General features: G+C 45.5%; 1 protein-coding gene across 14 annotated transcripts in view; it reads left to right on the top strand.

The window, feature by feature from the left end:
* Window positions 1-13,791, top strand: part of MRAS (muscle RAS oncogene homolog) — a 41,857-nt gene extending 28,066 nt beyond the window's left edge. For 9 of the 14 annotated variants that reach the window (XM_030486010.1, XM_030486005.1, XM_030486015.1 and 6 more), the window contains 4 exons: window positions 2,308-2,461; window positions 5,870-5,969; window positions 7,222-7,301; window positions 10,120-13,791. In XM_030486010.1, the coding sequence (XP_030341870.1) occupies window positions 2,308-2,461; window positions 5,870-5,969; window positions 7,222-7,301; window positions 10,120-10,219 (434 nt within the window). In that variant the 3' untranslated portion in view covers window positions 10,220-13,791. The remainder of the gene's footprint in view (window positions 1-2,307; window positions 2,462-5,869; window positions 5,970-7,221; window positions 7,302-10,119) is intronic. The other 5 variants (XM_030486008.1, XM_030486009.2, XM_030486002.1 and 2 more) reach the window with 1 other exon arrangement.
* The last annotated feature ends 1,137 nt before the right edge of the window (window positions 13,792-14,928 follow it).

The raw sequence follows: 14,928 nt of genomic DNA, 5'->3' as shown, positions 1-14,928 counted from the left end.
TTATGAAGAGCAGATTTAAAGTTAAAACAACGACTTTCTCTGGCCATCTATGTGATGCTTAACTTTGCGTGAATAGCCCATCTGAGATTAACCTTAACATTCACTGCTGCATGTCTTTTACTTGTGTTTTCAACATGCCATTTTAAATGTTGCCTGGACTTGCTTGCCTTTCTACGAATGCTGCAAGTGGATTCCCTTTAAATAGCAGCTGCTGACGCCGCAGCTCTGCCTGTGTTTAGTGTGATGCCATGGCCAAGATCCAGGCGAGGTAGGAGTGGCAGGAGCACAGCCTCATGCTGTCCCTTGAGTATCCCCACAGCTTCCCCCTAGGACTTGTCCCCTGCCCTCTCACAGGGGATGCAAAACTTTGGAGGGTCATCAGCTGGGGATGGGTTGATGGGTGCAAGAGCAGAGCTGGATGCTCCTTATGTGTCTCGTGAGAGGTTTGCAAATGTGCCAGAGCAAGGGGAAGTCCCTAAGCAAATTATCATGCAGGATGTGGCACATCCATCTCCACCCTCCTGCCCATGGCTTGTGCTCGGGCACCTGCCCTGTCTCGGGGGGAGGGAGAGCAGGAGAGCCCGGCCCCCTGTGAGAAGGTGTCCCCCTCCGCCACAAGTAGGGTGTGTGTGTTGGAGAGGTGAAGGGAGCGTTTGTGTGTGTGTTGGTTGTCAGCTCTCAGCCCTGCCCCAACATCACGTCCAGCTTGTGCAGGAGTCAGACAAGGGCAGCCCAGCCTCTCCTTAAGGGTTGAGTGGGTAGGAAGGATTTCCTCTTCCGTCCTAGCCATGTGGTCCTGGCCTTATTCCATGGTAGCAATTCTGCCCAGGGCATAGAAATTCACCAGCACAAGCAGTGTCTTTGAATTGTTTTTCTTTTTTCTTTTTTTTTCTTTTTTGTATAGTCCTTAAGAATACCCTGGATGCCTTTGAGCTGAGAGCCTTGTTTCTTAGATTTAGATGGGAGAAGCACAGTGAAAGGATAAAAAGCTATGAAGAGACACCCGTGACTTTCCAGCAAGCTCCAGTTGCTTGGCAAACAAGCCTAAATCTCAGGGTCTCTAGAAGCTATTTTCACTGTAAGGGCTCATGGAAATGGACATTCAAGATCAGCTAAGGCAGGCGAATGAAGTTGAAGGCTTTAAGGGCCTGCTATCACCAAGTAAGGTCTCTAGGTCCTCCAGCATAGCTGCCTTTCCTGCAGACATATAGTGAAAGTGTGTGGGCTGGCTTGTGGGGTGCACTGTGACATGCAGCATGTCCACCTGTGGCCACCCATGCTGATTCAGCAAGTAACACCAGCAGTAAAGTGGGCTTTATCCTGGCCCCATCTGGAAATTGGGGCAGACTGAGTGCTTACCCCTACGGGAACATCTTGCTAGGACTGTAGGCCTACTCAGACTAGAAAAACCTGTATCAAGCTTTGCTGCTCTGTCAGCAGTATGCTCCTGCCACAGCCTCCATCCGCCACTGCCCTGGGCTTTCCCCATCACTTGTGGGCAGCAGATGCTTACGATGTGGCTGTACAGTGGAGGTGGAAATAGTTTCCCCCCCCAGCCCAGTTGACTGGGATGTCAAAACATTCCCAGTTGTTATGAAGGTCCTGTGTTTGTCTCTAGGATACAACGATGCATTAGGAATATTTTTTCTGAGCAGCTGATGCACTGTGAGCTCATACCATGTTTGTACTGGCATAGCCTAAAGTGATGAACTTCTCTTGTTCATCCTCTTGTTCAACCCTCCTTCTCAAGGCTGTACTGTCTTGCTCTGAAAGCACATAATAGCGTAGAAGTAATATCCAGGTACTGATAAAAAGAAAATGCTTGTAGCTATTACTCTGGGTTGTCTCCCAGCTCTGCTTCACCATGCAGGTTGTAGATTGTCCCTGACATTTAAATTTGCATTTGCTTACTCTTCTAGTCTTGGGTTTTTCCATGAGGGGAACAGAGAAAGCTGGGAGAGGGAATAACGGAGGGCTGCAAAAAACTTTGAGCCATATCTTGTCAGAGAAGTAACTCCCCAGGTTCAGCGGTCAGTATTTGGTACTGGAAAAGGAAAGTAAAATCCAGGTAGTCTTCTTCCCCTCCATCTGCTCCCAGCATAGGCACATGGTGATGAGTGGGGTCTGGGAGCGTTGTTTGTTTTGTAGCAAGAAACCACCTTTTCCATCCAATTTGTTACCATCAAATCTTGCAGCTTTTGAGAGGACCAAGCCCAGTGGAGTCAGAAAAGCCATGTAGGACACATAGCAGTGACAGCAGCTGCAGGTCCTCACAGTACCTGAAACCCTTTGTTTCTTCTGTCCTAGTTCTGGATACTGCAGGCCAAGAGGAATTCAGCGCAATGCGGGAGCAGTACATGAGGACTGGAGATGGTTTTCTTATAGTCTACTCAGTGACGGACAAGGCCAGCTTTGAGCACGTGGACCGGTTCCACCAGCTGATCCTCAGAGTCAAGGACAGGTGGGTGCTGTGAAGCCAGGCGCTGCCTGACCCTGCTCCTGCTGCAGGAGACTGTGCACTGGGGAGGCTGCATGTCTCATGCTGCCTTTTGTCTCCTGGGTGTCCCAGGGCAAATCCTTGTGTGTAGGTTTGTACACCTACATATGAGCAATAAGAAGTGTTTTACCTCTTCTAATAAGCATGTAGTGCTTTCAATGTGGAAAAGTTCAGTAGTGTTATGATGGAGTGAAAATGGGTCTGGAAGTGAGAAACTCCTGCCACTGTGGTCTGGCACAGCAGTGTGAGGAAGGCAGATCAGACACCTTTGAAGGTAACCAGTTTGGCTCTGAAGAGGGGAAGAAGGATGCTTCGTGCATAATGTGGACACTTTGGGAATGTCAGCAGGGAGTCAGTAAGCATTCGGCCCCAATCACCTTGTGTGTCCTGGCAGCATCCTCCTTTCCCTGGCTTCAGTTTGTGACAAACAAACCTTACAAGGTCCTGCATGATTTGAAGCTGTGGACAAGTGTCTTGAAGGGAAAGGAACTGTATTACTTTCAAGAGGTGTAATGCAGTTAATGGATCGTGCTCTGCAGCAACCATTTTCAGTGAATAAAGCATCTCTGCATGACTGGGGAGTAAGCAAAAAAGGTCGCCTGCTCCTCTCCTTGTGCGTGCATGGGAGAAGGTAGCACTGAGAGTTTAACGATGGTAAGCAAATGCATCGTGACAGAGCGAGGGGAAGCTGCCAGTTTATCTCAGAGATAACTCCCTCTTCCCACCCTAGTTCAAGAGGTGATGAATCCATCCTCACTGGGTGGGGTGTGAATTAAGCCCTTATATGTCTGCAGCTTTGAAACACTTAGTTTTTCCATTCATAATGGCTTTTAATTATGGAAGTCATCAAAAAAAGCCACCAGAGGGTTCAGGCCTCGTTGCTGGCTTCCTTTCACAGCTCTGAATAACTTCCCCACAGGAAGGGTGGACTCGTATCATGTGAGGTTCACAGCTGACAGCTCTTCCCGTAAAGCATTCAGAGGGGAGACCACAAGAGTGAAAAGTAAAGGAAAACCCACCCTTTGATTTCATCTAAATGAAGAACAACGTCGGTCAGTCAGCCTCCCAGATCATGACAGTCTTTTCTTCACTGCCAGCTCGGCTTGAGGCAAATTAAATCTGTTTCTGAAAGCTAAAGAAGATGGGACAGCCTTTCCTGTAACCTGCCCCAAACCACTGTCAGTTTTATCTAATTTAACCTTGTGAAAATAAGATGTGGTATTCATTATTTTGCTCTGGACTGAAACTTCTACCCCGGCGTACGCTGTGCAAACACCGTAGCCAGCATGTGAGAAGCAGGAAGTGAAACAGGCTGGTGAGGTTGTTTGTGTTTCTGTGCTCAATGCCACCGAAGCGCAGAGCATGAGAAGCTTAACGTTTCATCCTAAACCTGAGCTCACTCAACAAATCACAGCAGTAGGAGCAGTGTGAGTAAAGGAACCTTCCTGCCAGACCTGCGGGTAGCTGGGAGCAGAGCATCGTCCTGGTTTTCAAGCTAGCAGTCAGTTTTGGCAACTTAAAATCCAAAGGAATTGCAGGCTGCTGTGTTAGCAGAGCTGTTCAAAGCCTTCCTCCTGTTTATTTCCAAAATCTTCATTACAGTAAAATTTTCTAGTAGCTTTGTCCAACTAGCAATCGTACGGCTTTCAACAGGGAACAAAATCCCCATAGAGTTTTATGCCTGCTGTAAACAAGGCAAATGAGATACTGTCCAAATGTAATCCCTTTCTTATCAATGTGCTGCAAGCCAAAAAGGAATCAAATAATCCAGACAAGCAAGTGTTTTGCTCCAGAATGATCAGAGTCAAGATATATCAATGCGTAGGTATTAAAATTAAATCAAAGCCACATTAGCAGAATGAATAACTTGTAAGACTCATTTAAAATGCAGAATGCAGTACAGTGTTTTTCTAGCCAGAGCAATGGGGCGATGTGCCAGGGAGAAGATGAAGCCCATATCATCTCGATGAAAAATGGCACAGAAACGCAGTTTGAAAATCCAGAGTTACTTAGAGAAGTGTTTTATGCAGAAATGAGTACAGCCAGCTGCTCCTTACCCCAATAAAATCAGCTCTGTTACAGCAGAGAACACTGGAATAATTTTTGGAGGGTTTAAAGTTAAATGTGAGAAACTAATACCGCAGTAACTGTCAGTTATCAGAAGGGACCTCCTCCCTCCTAGCAGTGAGTAAAGGCTCTGAAGCACGACTTTGCTCTCTGTGTCATGCAGCCAAAGAAATCGCAGAATCATAGAACCAAAGAACGGTTTGGGTCAGAAGGGACCTTAGCAATCATCTAGTTCAAGCGACCCTGCCATGATCAGGGACACCTTCCACGAGATCAGGTTGCTCAAAGCCCTATCCAACCTGGCCTTGAACACTTGAGCCAGGAGAGGCTCCAGTATGTGATGTGGGGTGGGCAGCACTGCACTGCCAGGACCTCCCGTGGCATGGGCTGTTTTGGTTCTGTTTAATCACTGTAGCTATGGAGGTTTCTGCCAGGTGAGAGCCTGACGCGCGCACCTCATCTGGGGAGCCTCACACTGGACATGCCGTGGTTAGGTGGGGCTTTTCTCAGGCAGTAGCTGAATACAGTCACTTATATGCCTGGTAAAGTGAAGTACTGAGCATTATTACAGAAGTAAATGGTTTTGGTAGAAAAGGATGGTTGTTCATCGTGCCTTTGCTCTAGGGTTAGAAGCAGAAGATGGTAGGTAACAGCATCTGGAAGCTTGGTGAGACTAAGCTGGTTCCCTCCAGCCTCCTTCCAGCTACCCCTGCCAGTCTTTCAATTTTTCGTGAGGTAACAGGTCATGGGGATCTCTTCTACCCCATTTGATGTCTCTCTGAACTCCAGCTATCCGAGTACATCTTTCCTTCCCCAATGGTTGCTTTCAGTGGATGACCAGGACATGAACTGACCCCAGTTCCTCCACATACCTTGTTACCTTGTAGTGTGGAGCAGGTGCCAAGATACATAGTTACTGAGGTGCCTTAACTGTTACAAAAGAGTCCCGATCTCCTGTTCAAGATCTGTCTCTATGTCTCAGTTAATTTCCTGACTAATTCTGTAGTTCTTTCTTCATCTAATTGGATCTTCAGGCATTGCAAAAACAATGACACAAAGTCCCTGAAGTGCCTGCAAATAAGGATGAATGTGTGCATGCATGGAACTTGAGAAGCGAATTTTTGCAATATGAACATATGTGTAGCACAGTCTGGGGGCTGAAGTGTGTTCATTTGGTCTGTTATATATGTGGTCTGTCTGTAGCTGAGAATGTTAAATGATGTCAGCATCAGAAAGTGAAACTTATGCTTAGCATTTTTTGTTGTAGTTTGCTAATAATTGGGTGGTGATTTTGATTTTTTCCAGAGAGTCCTTTCCAATGATTTTGGTGGCGAACAAAGTTGATCTAATGCATTTACGGAAAATTACAAGAGAACAGGGAAGAGAAATGGCAACAAAACATAATGTAAGTTTTCAGGATTGTTTAATTGGTTGTTCTAAGTCCTGTTACAGGCATTCAGAATTGAATTCTCAGCTCATTTGGAGCTGAATTAAAGCATCACTGAAACGAGAAGCTCTGCGAGCACCAGGCTGTAGCAACACTGTGGCCATCACAAAGCCATTTGTACAAAGCGTCGGCAAGTGGTGAGAAATGTTCAAATTGAGGGAAGAAAGTGCACTCTCCTGGAGTGAAAAGGTGGAGTCAGACATTAGGAAGTATACCCAGATGTCTGTAGGAAATGAACTTGTTAAAGATAATGAAGTTACAAGGTTGTTAAGCCTACATAAATCTAGCCCACCATATTAGCTCTGCATTCTTTGTGCTGTAGTTTAGCCTGAGAAATTGGTCTTAGATGGATGTAGATCGCACCCTACTCCACTAATCACCTCTAAATGCTGGCAGTCCTGAACACCCAGAGGGAGACTACAACTCCCTAGGAGGAAGTGAATGGAAAAGTAAAGGCAAACAAGCTTGAGACCTCTTGGCAGCTTGCTGTGCCTAAACGGCAAGCTGTGCAGTGTTTCTAAACAAGCCACAATGGAAGTTTGGCAGGGCAGGTTCACTCCTTCCCCTCCCCAAGGAAGCTCATTTCTGTAGGATCCAGGACACCTAAACTGCAATATAACATGTTGCACCCATCTGTACGTGCACACTTTGGAAAAGGCCATGTACAAAAATACCTTATCAGAGGCAGCTTTATAAATCAGCCAGCATGCTGGACAAGCACTCCAGGAGGCCCCATCTGGCTGTCAGACTTTGAAGGAGAAGATCATTTTACACTGAAGGGGAATTGTAGTCATGAAATATTCATGCAGTAGTCCTAATAAAATGTGGCAAGCAAGAATTTTGGCAAGTGCTCGTCTTTCAGCAACCTTCGGCTATTTTCATGTCTGCAAGCACAGCTTAGGGGGAGAGAACATCTGACAACATGAAGCCTATGATTATTATAAACCCAGAGCTCTGATAGCAGCTGGTTTGCCTGGTGCTTATTCCGGACCTCTTGTTAAGCACTCGGTGACCTTGCTGTGAGGGTGAAGGTGTTGATAGCAGTGCCATGACAACACTTTGTTTACCTATATTTCCCTGGTCTCTTAGGCACCCAATTTCTCCAGCCTTTAGGGTTTTGCATCTTGAAACTGGTTTGCTACCAACATGCTGTTGGTAGCTACCAACAGGCTGTTACTAATTTCTTCCATGATATGCTTTTCTCCTCCAGATTCCCTATATAGAAACTAGCGCCAAGGACCCACCTCTAAACGTTGACAAGGCCTTCCACGACCTCGTGAGGGTAATAAGGTAAGCTGGAAGATCTTCACTTGCTTATTGCCTGTAGGTGGAACATGCAGGAGTCCTGGCCCAGAGAGCCAGGAGCCAACTTCTGAGGTCAGGTGGTTTGGTTGGGGGTGGAAGATTTCTAGGGTTTATTAAACTTTCTTGTCCTGTATCTGCACAGGCATGTTACTAGCTCTTAGTTACCCTTGCAGGACATCAGTACTAGGCAGGTTGAGAACTAGCTGTGGCAGTGATTAAATTATATTATTCAATGAACAGTGCAAAGCCTACTATAATGATCAGCTTTAAAAGGCTGGCATTAAAAGCTCTGGACCAGTAATTTGGGTTTTCATAGCTTTTTCCTCTCAGGGTCTCTTATTGCCAGAGGTTAGAAAGGACTGGCAAAAAAAATCTACAATATTCTAGTGCTGTAGGTGACTTGTAACATTTTCTGCTCACTAAATGGAAAAAATTAAGCAGCTTTGTATGAGAAGCAGCATGACCTAATGGCTACGCCACAGGTTTCCTCCTCAGACTACAGAGGTTTGTTCCCAGTTTTGGCATGGGCTGCCTTTTCTCGCTTTGGCAAACGCCTGCTCTCTGGGCGAACCCCTGCTCCGGCTGCCGGCAGGGAGGGACTGCCTTCCAAAATGCTGGCTACCCTGCAGGAAAAGAGCTGCATGCACATCTTGGCGTCTTGGCTGATAACCTCAAATATCTCTGAGAAGATTTGTTTTTCTGGCACCAGTTGTCTGCCAGATTTTTCTGGGCCCTCATTTTTCATGTTTTGGGAGGGTGCTGAGCTGAAATCATGCTCTTCCCCACCATGCAGTCAAAGTGCCTCTCTCGGCAGTTAAACCATGAGGCATTTATTCACAGTGTATTTGTACTTGTGAATATCTTAGCACAGACTCGAGTCAGCCTCCATCAAAAACAGATGGTACTGCCCACTCTTCCCACATGTCTCAAAAGCAGGGGGCAGAAAGTCTTTGGAGAATACAGAGCTGAGCTGGAAATGTCCCAAGCTATTTCTCAACTGTTCTGTAACTCAGCATTGGCTGGCTAGATATTACTTTTGTGTTACAGCAAGCTCTCGCCACCATCTATTCCACTCTGCAGGGAAAAAACCCAAAGCCAAAATAAGATGGTGAGGCTCTGTTTGCTTTCTCTACATAACACATCTCCAGACAGTCTGGAAGGAATGCTGTAATAACACATCACTAAATTCAAGCCCTGAAAATGCTCTTCATAACTTCAAAAATAGGTTATGCACCCAGTTCCCTGAGTAGTCACCATGAAAGTCATGGCCAGCCAGGTAAAACCCTCCATAGCGTTAGGGACACCAGAAGTGTTCACAAAAGCTGGAACTTGGGTTAAGTCAGAAGAGAGATGCCGTGTGATCTAGTTGGTCATTTGCCACAAAACAGCTTCACTTGGTCTTTGGACATCATTGCAAACTGTCCTCAGCCATAGGATGGCATCACCTACCAAGTATTGCTTTTCTGTTTTTAAATGAGCTTATCGAAATAAAATGTAAATTTACAGCTCCCTAATAACTATGTCATTCCTGGAGTGCTTTACAAATGTAGAGGCTCCTCAGAGCCCATGTGCGTTTGCAAGGTGAAGACACTCAGAGTTGGCACTGTTTGTGCTCCTTGCACTTGACTGATTCCCAGTTTATTTAGCTTTGTGCAGGAAACTGTTGTCTGGAAGTACAAAGGAGGAGGGTGATTGAATCTGCCCAGTAGACCTTTTAAATTTCCTGATACCCCTTTTATGCTGCAGCAGTGCATACACAGGGACTGTCACAGCAGAAGTCTTGAGCAGGCGTGGGATGTGGTTTTTTGGATCTCTAAAATGGTTCCAGAACATTGTGAACAGCTTGTGGCTGCTTATTTGAGCTTTAAAGTTTTATGTTTTTCATGCCTTCAGCCTTCATACTCACTGAAAAAAAATCTTACTAGTCAAAGCTGAGTTTTTCAGGTAGTTGCAAACATTCAGGAGCTGAGGCAGTAAGAAAAACGCCAACTAAAGCCATAATGATTTGTCCCTCAGCTATGTCTCATCCTGGTCTGGATAACTTGGTCTAAACACTCAGTTTAGGGTCTGGCATATAACGTAGCAAAGACACTGATATTGAACTATTCAAACTCTCAGGTTGGTGATTTAGACACTGTTTGAATCTATGGAAGCTGCCGGTGCTCGCAGCTGCATGCTTTGGGTGGCTGTGACTTCAGACAGCCAGGGACATCTTTCAGGGCTCAGCTCGCTCTCCATGCTCTAGTGCTCTTCACAACTTCCACGGGTGGCCAGAGCCCCTTTGGCAGCAGATTCTGTTTGTTCATTATTATAGTTTAGCCCCCCCCCTCCATAACCAAGACCACAGCAGTGCAGCTGGCTAAGGGCAATGCCGGCTGAAAGCAGATCATTCCAAGAGGGTTTATTTCTTTGTGCACTCTGTATCTCTTTCATCTTCTTCCCTAATGAGCACTAGCAGCAGTGTGATGGATGATGTTGCTCTGTTTCCCAGAGCAGGCCCCTGGCAGGGGAGGAGGCAGCAGTTCACCCAGGGCAACTGGAGGCATAGTGTCCTGGCAGGACATACATCCTTGCCACTAGCCTTAACGTTTGCTTATGGCTTCTTTCCTCTTTCCTTAAAAATGCAGGCAGTTGTCTTGTTAGCTGTATGGCATTAAAAGCCACGTGGTGGTGGAAGAGTATATGGAGATATACATATGCACGCCAAGATGCCATTCTGCTGGCTGCCCAGGGCTCAAGATGCTAATGTCTGAGACAGCCTTGTGTCTCATCTGCTTATTTTCCTGTCTATTTCCCAAAACAGGCAACAGATCCCAGAGAAAAGCCAGAAGAAGAAGAAAAAGACCAAATGGCGAGGGGATAGAGCCACAGGCTCCCACAGACTCCAGTGCGTGATTTTGTGACGGGACTGCCTGGGAGTGCCTTGGACGCCTCCCTCCTCCCCCCCGGCCCCACCACCAACCCAAGCGAGGAGCAGCAGTGTGATGCCCACATGGCCCCCCCCAGGCTCCCCATGGCGGCTTGGACTTGGAGGAGGTGGCTTGATGGGGTCCAGACCCCTCCGGAGCAGGGCTGCGCATCAGGGCTGGCGTGGGAGCCATGCAAATGGGAGGCGGAAGGGATCAGCAGAACCTTGACTCTCGAACATCCCCAGCGCCTTCCAGGGGTCTCCATGATGTTTATTTAAAAAAAAAAGGAAAAAAAAAAAAAGGGGGGAAGAAGAAAAAAAAAAAAAAAAAGAAAAAAAAAGTGTTGGTTTTATCTGCAAACATTTCTCCTTGTGACCCATTTCTGAACAGCCATGAATAGCCCCCCTGTTTGGTACAGTCGTCTGTGTATGTGTGGGGGAAGGGAAAGGGCTTTTCTTTTCTTTCTCTAACTTTTTTTTTTTGTCCTCTTCCCCTTCTTCGCTGTTTGCTCAGCAAGTGTTGGGTTGCAAAGAAACACGGACGGGGTTAGATTTTTTGCACTGAACTCTCGCTTAGGCGGCAGTGCCAAAACACGACTTCATATGAAAGTGCATAGATTTGGAGGAAGAAAATTAATTCCAGCTGCTCTGGGTGCTCCAGACATTGTGTCAGACTCTGGAGGGCAGCCAGCTCACAGACCATAAACTTCAGCTTAGGAAAAGAGGTTTGGGCTTGGATTATATTTTTTTCTTACCCTTTGTCAAGAGATTTTGTTTCTGTTTTGTAATTTGGGGCACGTCAAAGTTAAGACATTTTGCTAACCTGGAAGTATTTAAATTAATTTACAAATGGAAGGGTATGCCATCTCTAAGGGGAGGTGAGGGGGGAGGGAGAGAGGAAGTAAAACCTGAACTGAATTTGTTATCTGGGTGTTGAATTTCTTCCTCATAAATGTGTGTAAAGTGGTGCGATCTAAATCCCTCTTTATTATTCCTTAACCTTTCCCTGTAAAGCCACTCTTGGGTAGATGAATTGTTTTGCTTTTCCCAGGCTCATCTTGCACTCACACACAGAAATCTGTTTATGGGCTTTGGCTCAATGTTTCTTTATTTCTTCTTCTCCCTCTCACTGAGAGTTGGTGACTTGAAAGGAAGAGGTGTTTTGACAATTATTCAAGTGGGATGTGTCTCTTCATAAGCTTACTATATCTAAAATGTCTCCCTGAAAACAGCAAAGACTAAATAATGCTTTATGAAAAGGCAAGGCAAAAAACCTGCAGCCTTTCAGGCTACCATCTGTGGCATCGGAAATATGGTTGTGCACATCCTGGGAGGGCCACGTTTTCTTTCACACCTTTCGTGACACTAAGAATTGTGGTGGCAAATTTTTCTCTAATTCAGTGGGTTGTCATCTGCTGGACTGAAGCCATCGGCTCCATTCGCAGGGTCACCAAGCCCCTTTAAAAGTAACACCTTGCTTTTCATCAGCTTAAATCCTGTTCAGATATGCTTTATGGGCATGACTTAAAATATTGGCAGAGTATGAATGCCTGAAATTTATGTGTCTGAGCACAGAAAATCCTGGTGTTGGATACTGAAAATCGTTCAAGATGGTGGATCATCACAGACTTGGTTATTTATTGTTTGTGTTTGCAACCTATTTGCCACTGGTTTTCATTTCTTGACTCTTTGCCAGGCTACCTTTTGAAATGGGAGTTGGCTGCTAATTATTTTTCAGGTGAGTGAGGCTAATGAAAACATTTTCTTAATTGTCCAGTCTTCATCATGGCCAGAAGATGGCCAATGTCTGTGGCTGGCTCAGCAAGCCAGTTAGTGTAATGCTGGCTCTGCTGCCTCCGTCCCCTTTTGTGTGATGACAGATGCTGGAGATGAATTAAAAGGGGGATAGTGGAAAGAAATATCTTCCATGGACTCTTACGTTGAATGTGGGCCAAATGCTTCAGTAAAGTTGCAACACCCTGTGTCAACTGAGATCTGGCTCCAGACCATCACAGCATTTCTCCCACTGTATCATTTCCTTGTTGGCTGAACTGTGGTGACCAAAACCATTAGGATCAAATCCTGGCTCTTGAGACTTGCTACAATCTTCTGGGGGTGAAGAGCTCCCTGTAGGCATCTTATTTGTTCTGCCTTTAAACCATCTACTAAATGAGAAGGTGTCTGATATTTGCAACCAACCCAATTTGCTGTAGCCCCCATTACCACTTTCCTGCCTGAATCCCTGTCTAGCCTGATTACTGGCTTAATTTCTTTAATTACACACAACTAATGCTATGGGATCCCACACACAAGAAGATGGTGGCATGTTAATACCCCCTAGAGACCTTCCACTTAAAAATAATCTGATTTTTACTGAAACCCCTCATCCTTATTATTTTTATCTAAACCCTTGAGAATACTTGCCCGAAAACAGAAGGTGTATATCTTGACTCACATCTGCTGGGTACTCAGCATGGCATGTGAGAAATTATCTGCTTTTTCTGAAGTATCTTAATTGTTTCTTCAGCTTCTTCAGCAACTAACAGCTATTGCAGAATAACAGGGAGGAGGGGAAAGGAGCAGATGAGCAACTGAAAAGTATAGTGGCAAGTGGGGAAAGTATGCCCGTTTTCTTCTATGTTCATTAACATGCTTGTAGCAAAGAGTGTTTTCCAATGGAGATCACACCTCTAACAAGCCTAGGGTGCTCAAAATAGTGAGGTATACAAAGCCTGCTGCCATCTAACTCACCCTTTCATATTCAGGGCTGTTAGGAAACCAAGAGCACCTTCCCTGCTGTACACAGCACCTAGAGCTGGGTTGTGAGACACCCACCAGTTGGTGATACACTACAGAAAGCACCAACCATGCTGGTGGGTGGCTTATTTTCTTCCACCAGCATCCAGTGGATAGGGACTTATTTGTTGTGGTCAGAGACAGTCTGGAGAAAGATCCTGTAAGGCAGCACTTGGCACTCATTTTCCAAAGAGCTGATGGTCCAAGTGACCTAGTATCTTCAGCCCCTGGGTAACTCTGCATTTGCTTGTCTCAGAGCAATCTTTTTCCTCTCCTACTAAACAGGAGTTTAGAAGGTAGAGCTGGCCATACCCTTACCCTGCTTTCAATATACACTTTCAAACAAAATGAAAAGAGAAGAGGGGTAAAACCTTACAGATTTTCTTGTATTTGATAACCAAATGGCCTCCTTTTTTCATTTTGAACAATGAATAATATTTGTAAAACAACCAAAAAAAAAAAAAAGCGCTACAGAAGTTTTGGCTTTGTAAAGGCATAACCACCTTCCCAATCTGGGATCTCCTCCCAGCTCTGCCAGTGCCTTCAGGTAAATCATGTTGCTGTTTCCTCCCTCAGGTCCTTCTGCCTATAAAACAGACACTGGCTTGTTTTCTTATCAGCTTTTGAGATGTATATTATACAAGCAAAGTCATCTGTCTGTCTACCTTTGTCTCTCACATAAGGAAAAGAGGGTGGGAAGGAAGAGAAGGAAAAGTACCTGGCTGAAATAAAGACGTTTGTCCTCTGTCATAAGCAGAGGCTTTAATTGTCCTTCTCTGCCTGCCAACGCTAAATGTAACAAAAGCGTGATAACAATAAAACCAAAGGAACAAACCCCACCTGTGCAGGCCTGCAGGAGGTGGGCTTCCTGCAAACCTGCTTTCTTGGCTGTCTCAGTGGAGGCCACTGCTGTTGCTGGCAAAGCTGCTCAATGAGAGCCTGGGTACATCTGAGTAAACCATGTTCAGATGATGCCGATCAGCAGAAAAATGCAAGAGATGGTGAACAAGACAAGCAAGAGCTTAAGGAGGGGCTGAAATTGCTTGGTTTGTATCAGATGTTTCAGTTTAACAAGAGGCCATTGCTGTATGTTGCTTTGTTCCTTAATCTGTCATAATTAGTTTTGGCTGGCTCTTTATATCTACAGCTGTACTAGAATTTGTAAATTGGGATAGGCTGAGGGTTTTAGACATACATGATGTGTCTCGTCTTGAGAGGAAATGAGTGTTATTAGGCCCAGTGAGGACATCATTGTAATACTGGCTCAGACTTCCCCCCCCCCCCCCCTTTTTTTTTTGGTGCTTGTTACCATCCTAAGGCCAAAGCAGACTGCCCAGAGCCTTGTTCAACTCCAGTGATTTCAAGGGATGGTTGCTAAATGCTGCTGAAATGCTTGGGAAGGAGGTGATCCCCTCCAAAGCTCTGCCAGGAGTAGAATGTAATGAGGAATACAGAATATAAGAGTGTTTTAAGAGATGCAATTTGTGAACTACTTTAGGTGTCAGGGTTCAGGTATATATTTACTAATAAGAGAGAGGGCTCGAGAGATGTTTGGCATTAGAGAAATAGACAAGTCCCTGTGACAACTGCCACATCAACCTGTGTTCCTGGGACTGGACAAAAAAGCTCCATCTGGAAGTCAAAGTTCAATGAGTTCAGTGGCTAATCTGCTCTATCTGCTGTAGGTCGGGCAGAAAGGAGGACCTTTAGTACATGTGTGAAGTACTGCATTACAGCTACACAGCAAGCATTGCAGTAACAAGGAGACGCAGGATGCTGCAGCACAGGGAGTGTTGCAGTTCTTGGTCACTGCTCCCTGTGCTGGGAGGTCTGCCAGGGCCAGCGGTCACATAGGCTCAATTCTTTGTCGTGCATATATGTATTTAATGCCATCTGAGGTGCCTTGGA

This window comes from Strigops habroptila, chromosome 5, assembly GCF_004027225.2.
Source record: "Strigops habroptila isolate Jane chromosome 5, bStrHab1.2.pri, whole genome shotgun sequence".
Classification (NCBI taxonomy): domain Eukaryota; kingdom Metazoa; phylum Chordata; class Aves; order Psittaciformes; family Psittacidae; genus Strigops; species Strigops habroptila.
This window is presented reverse-complemented; position numbering and strand designations above follow the sequence as displayed.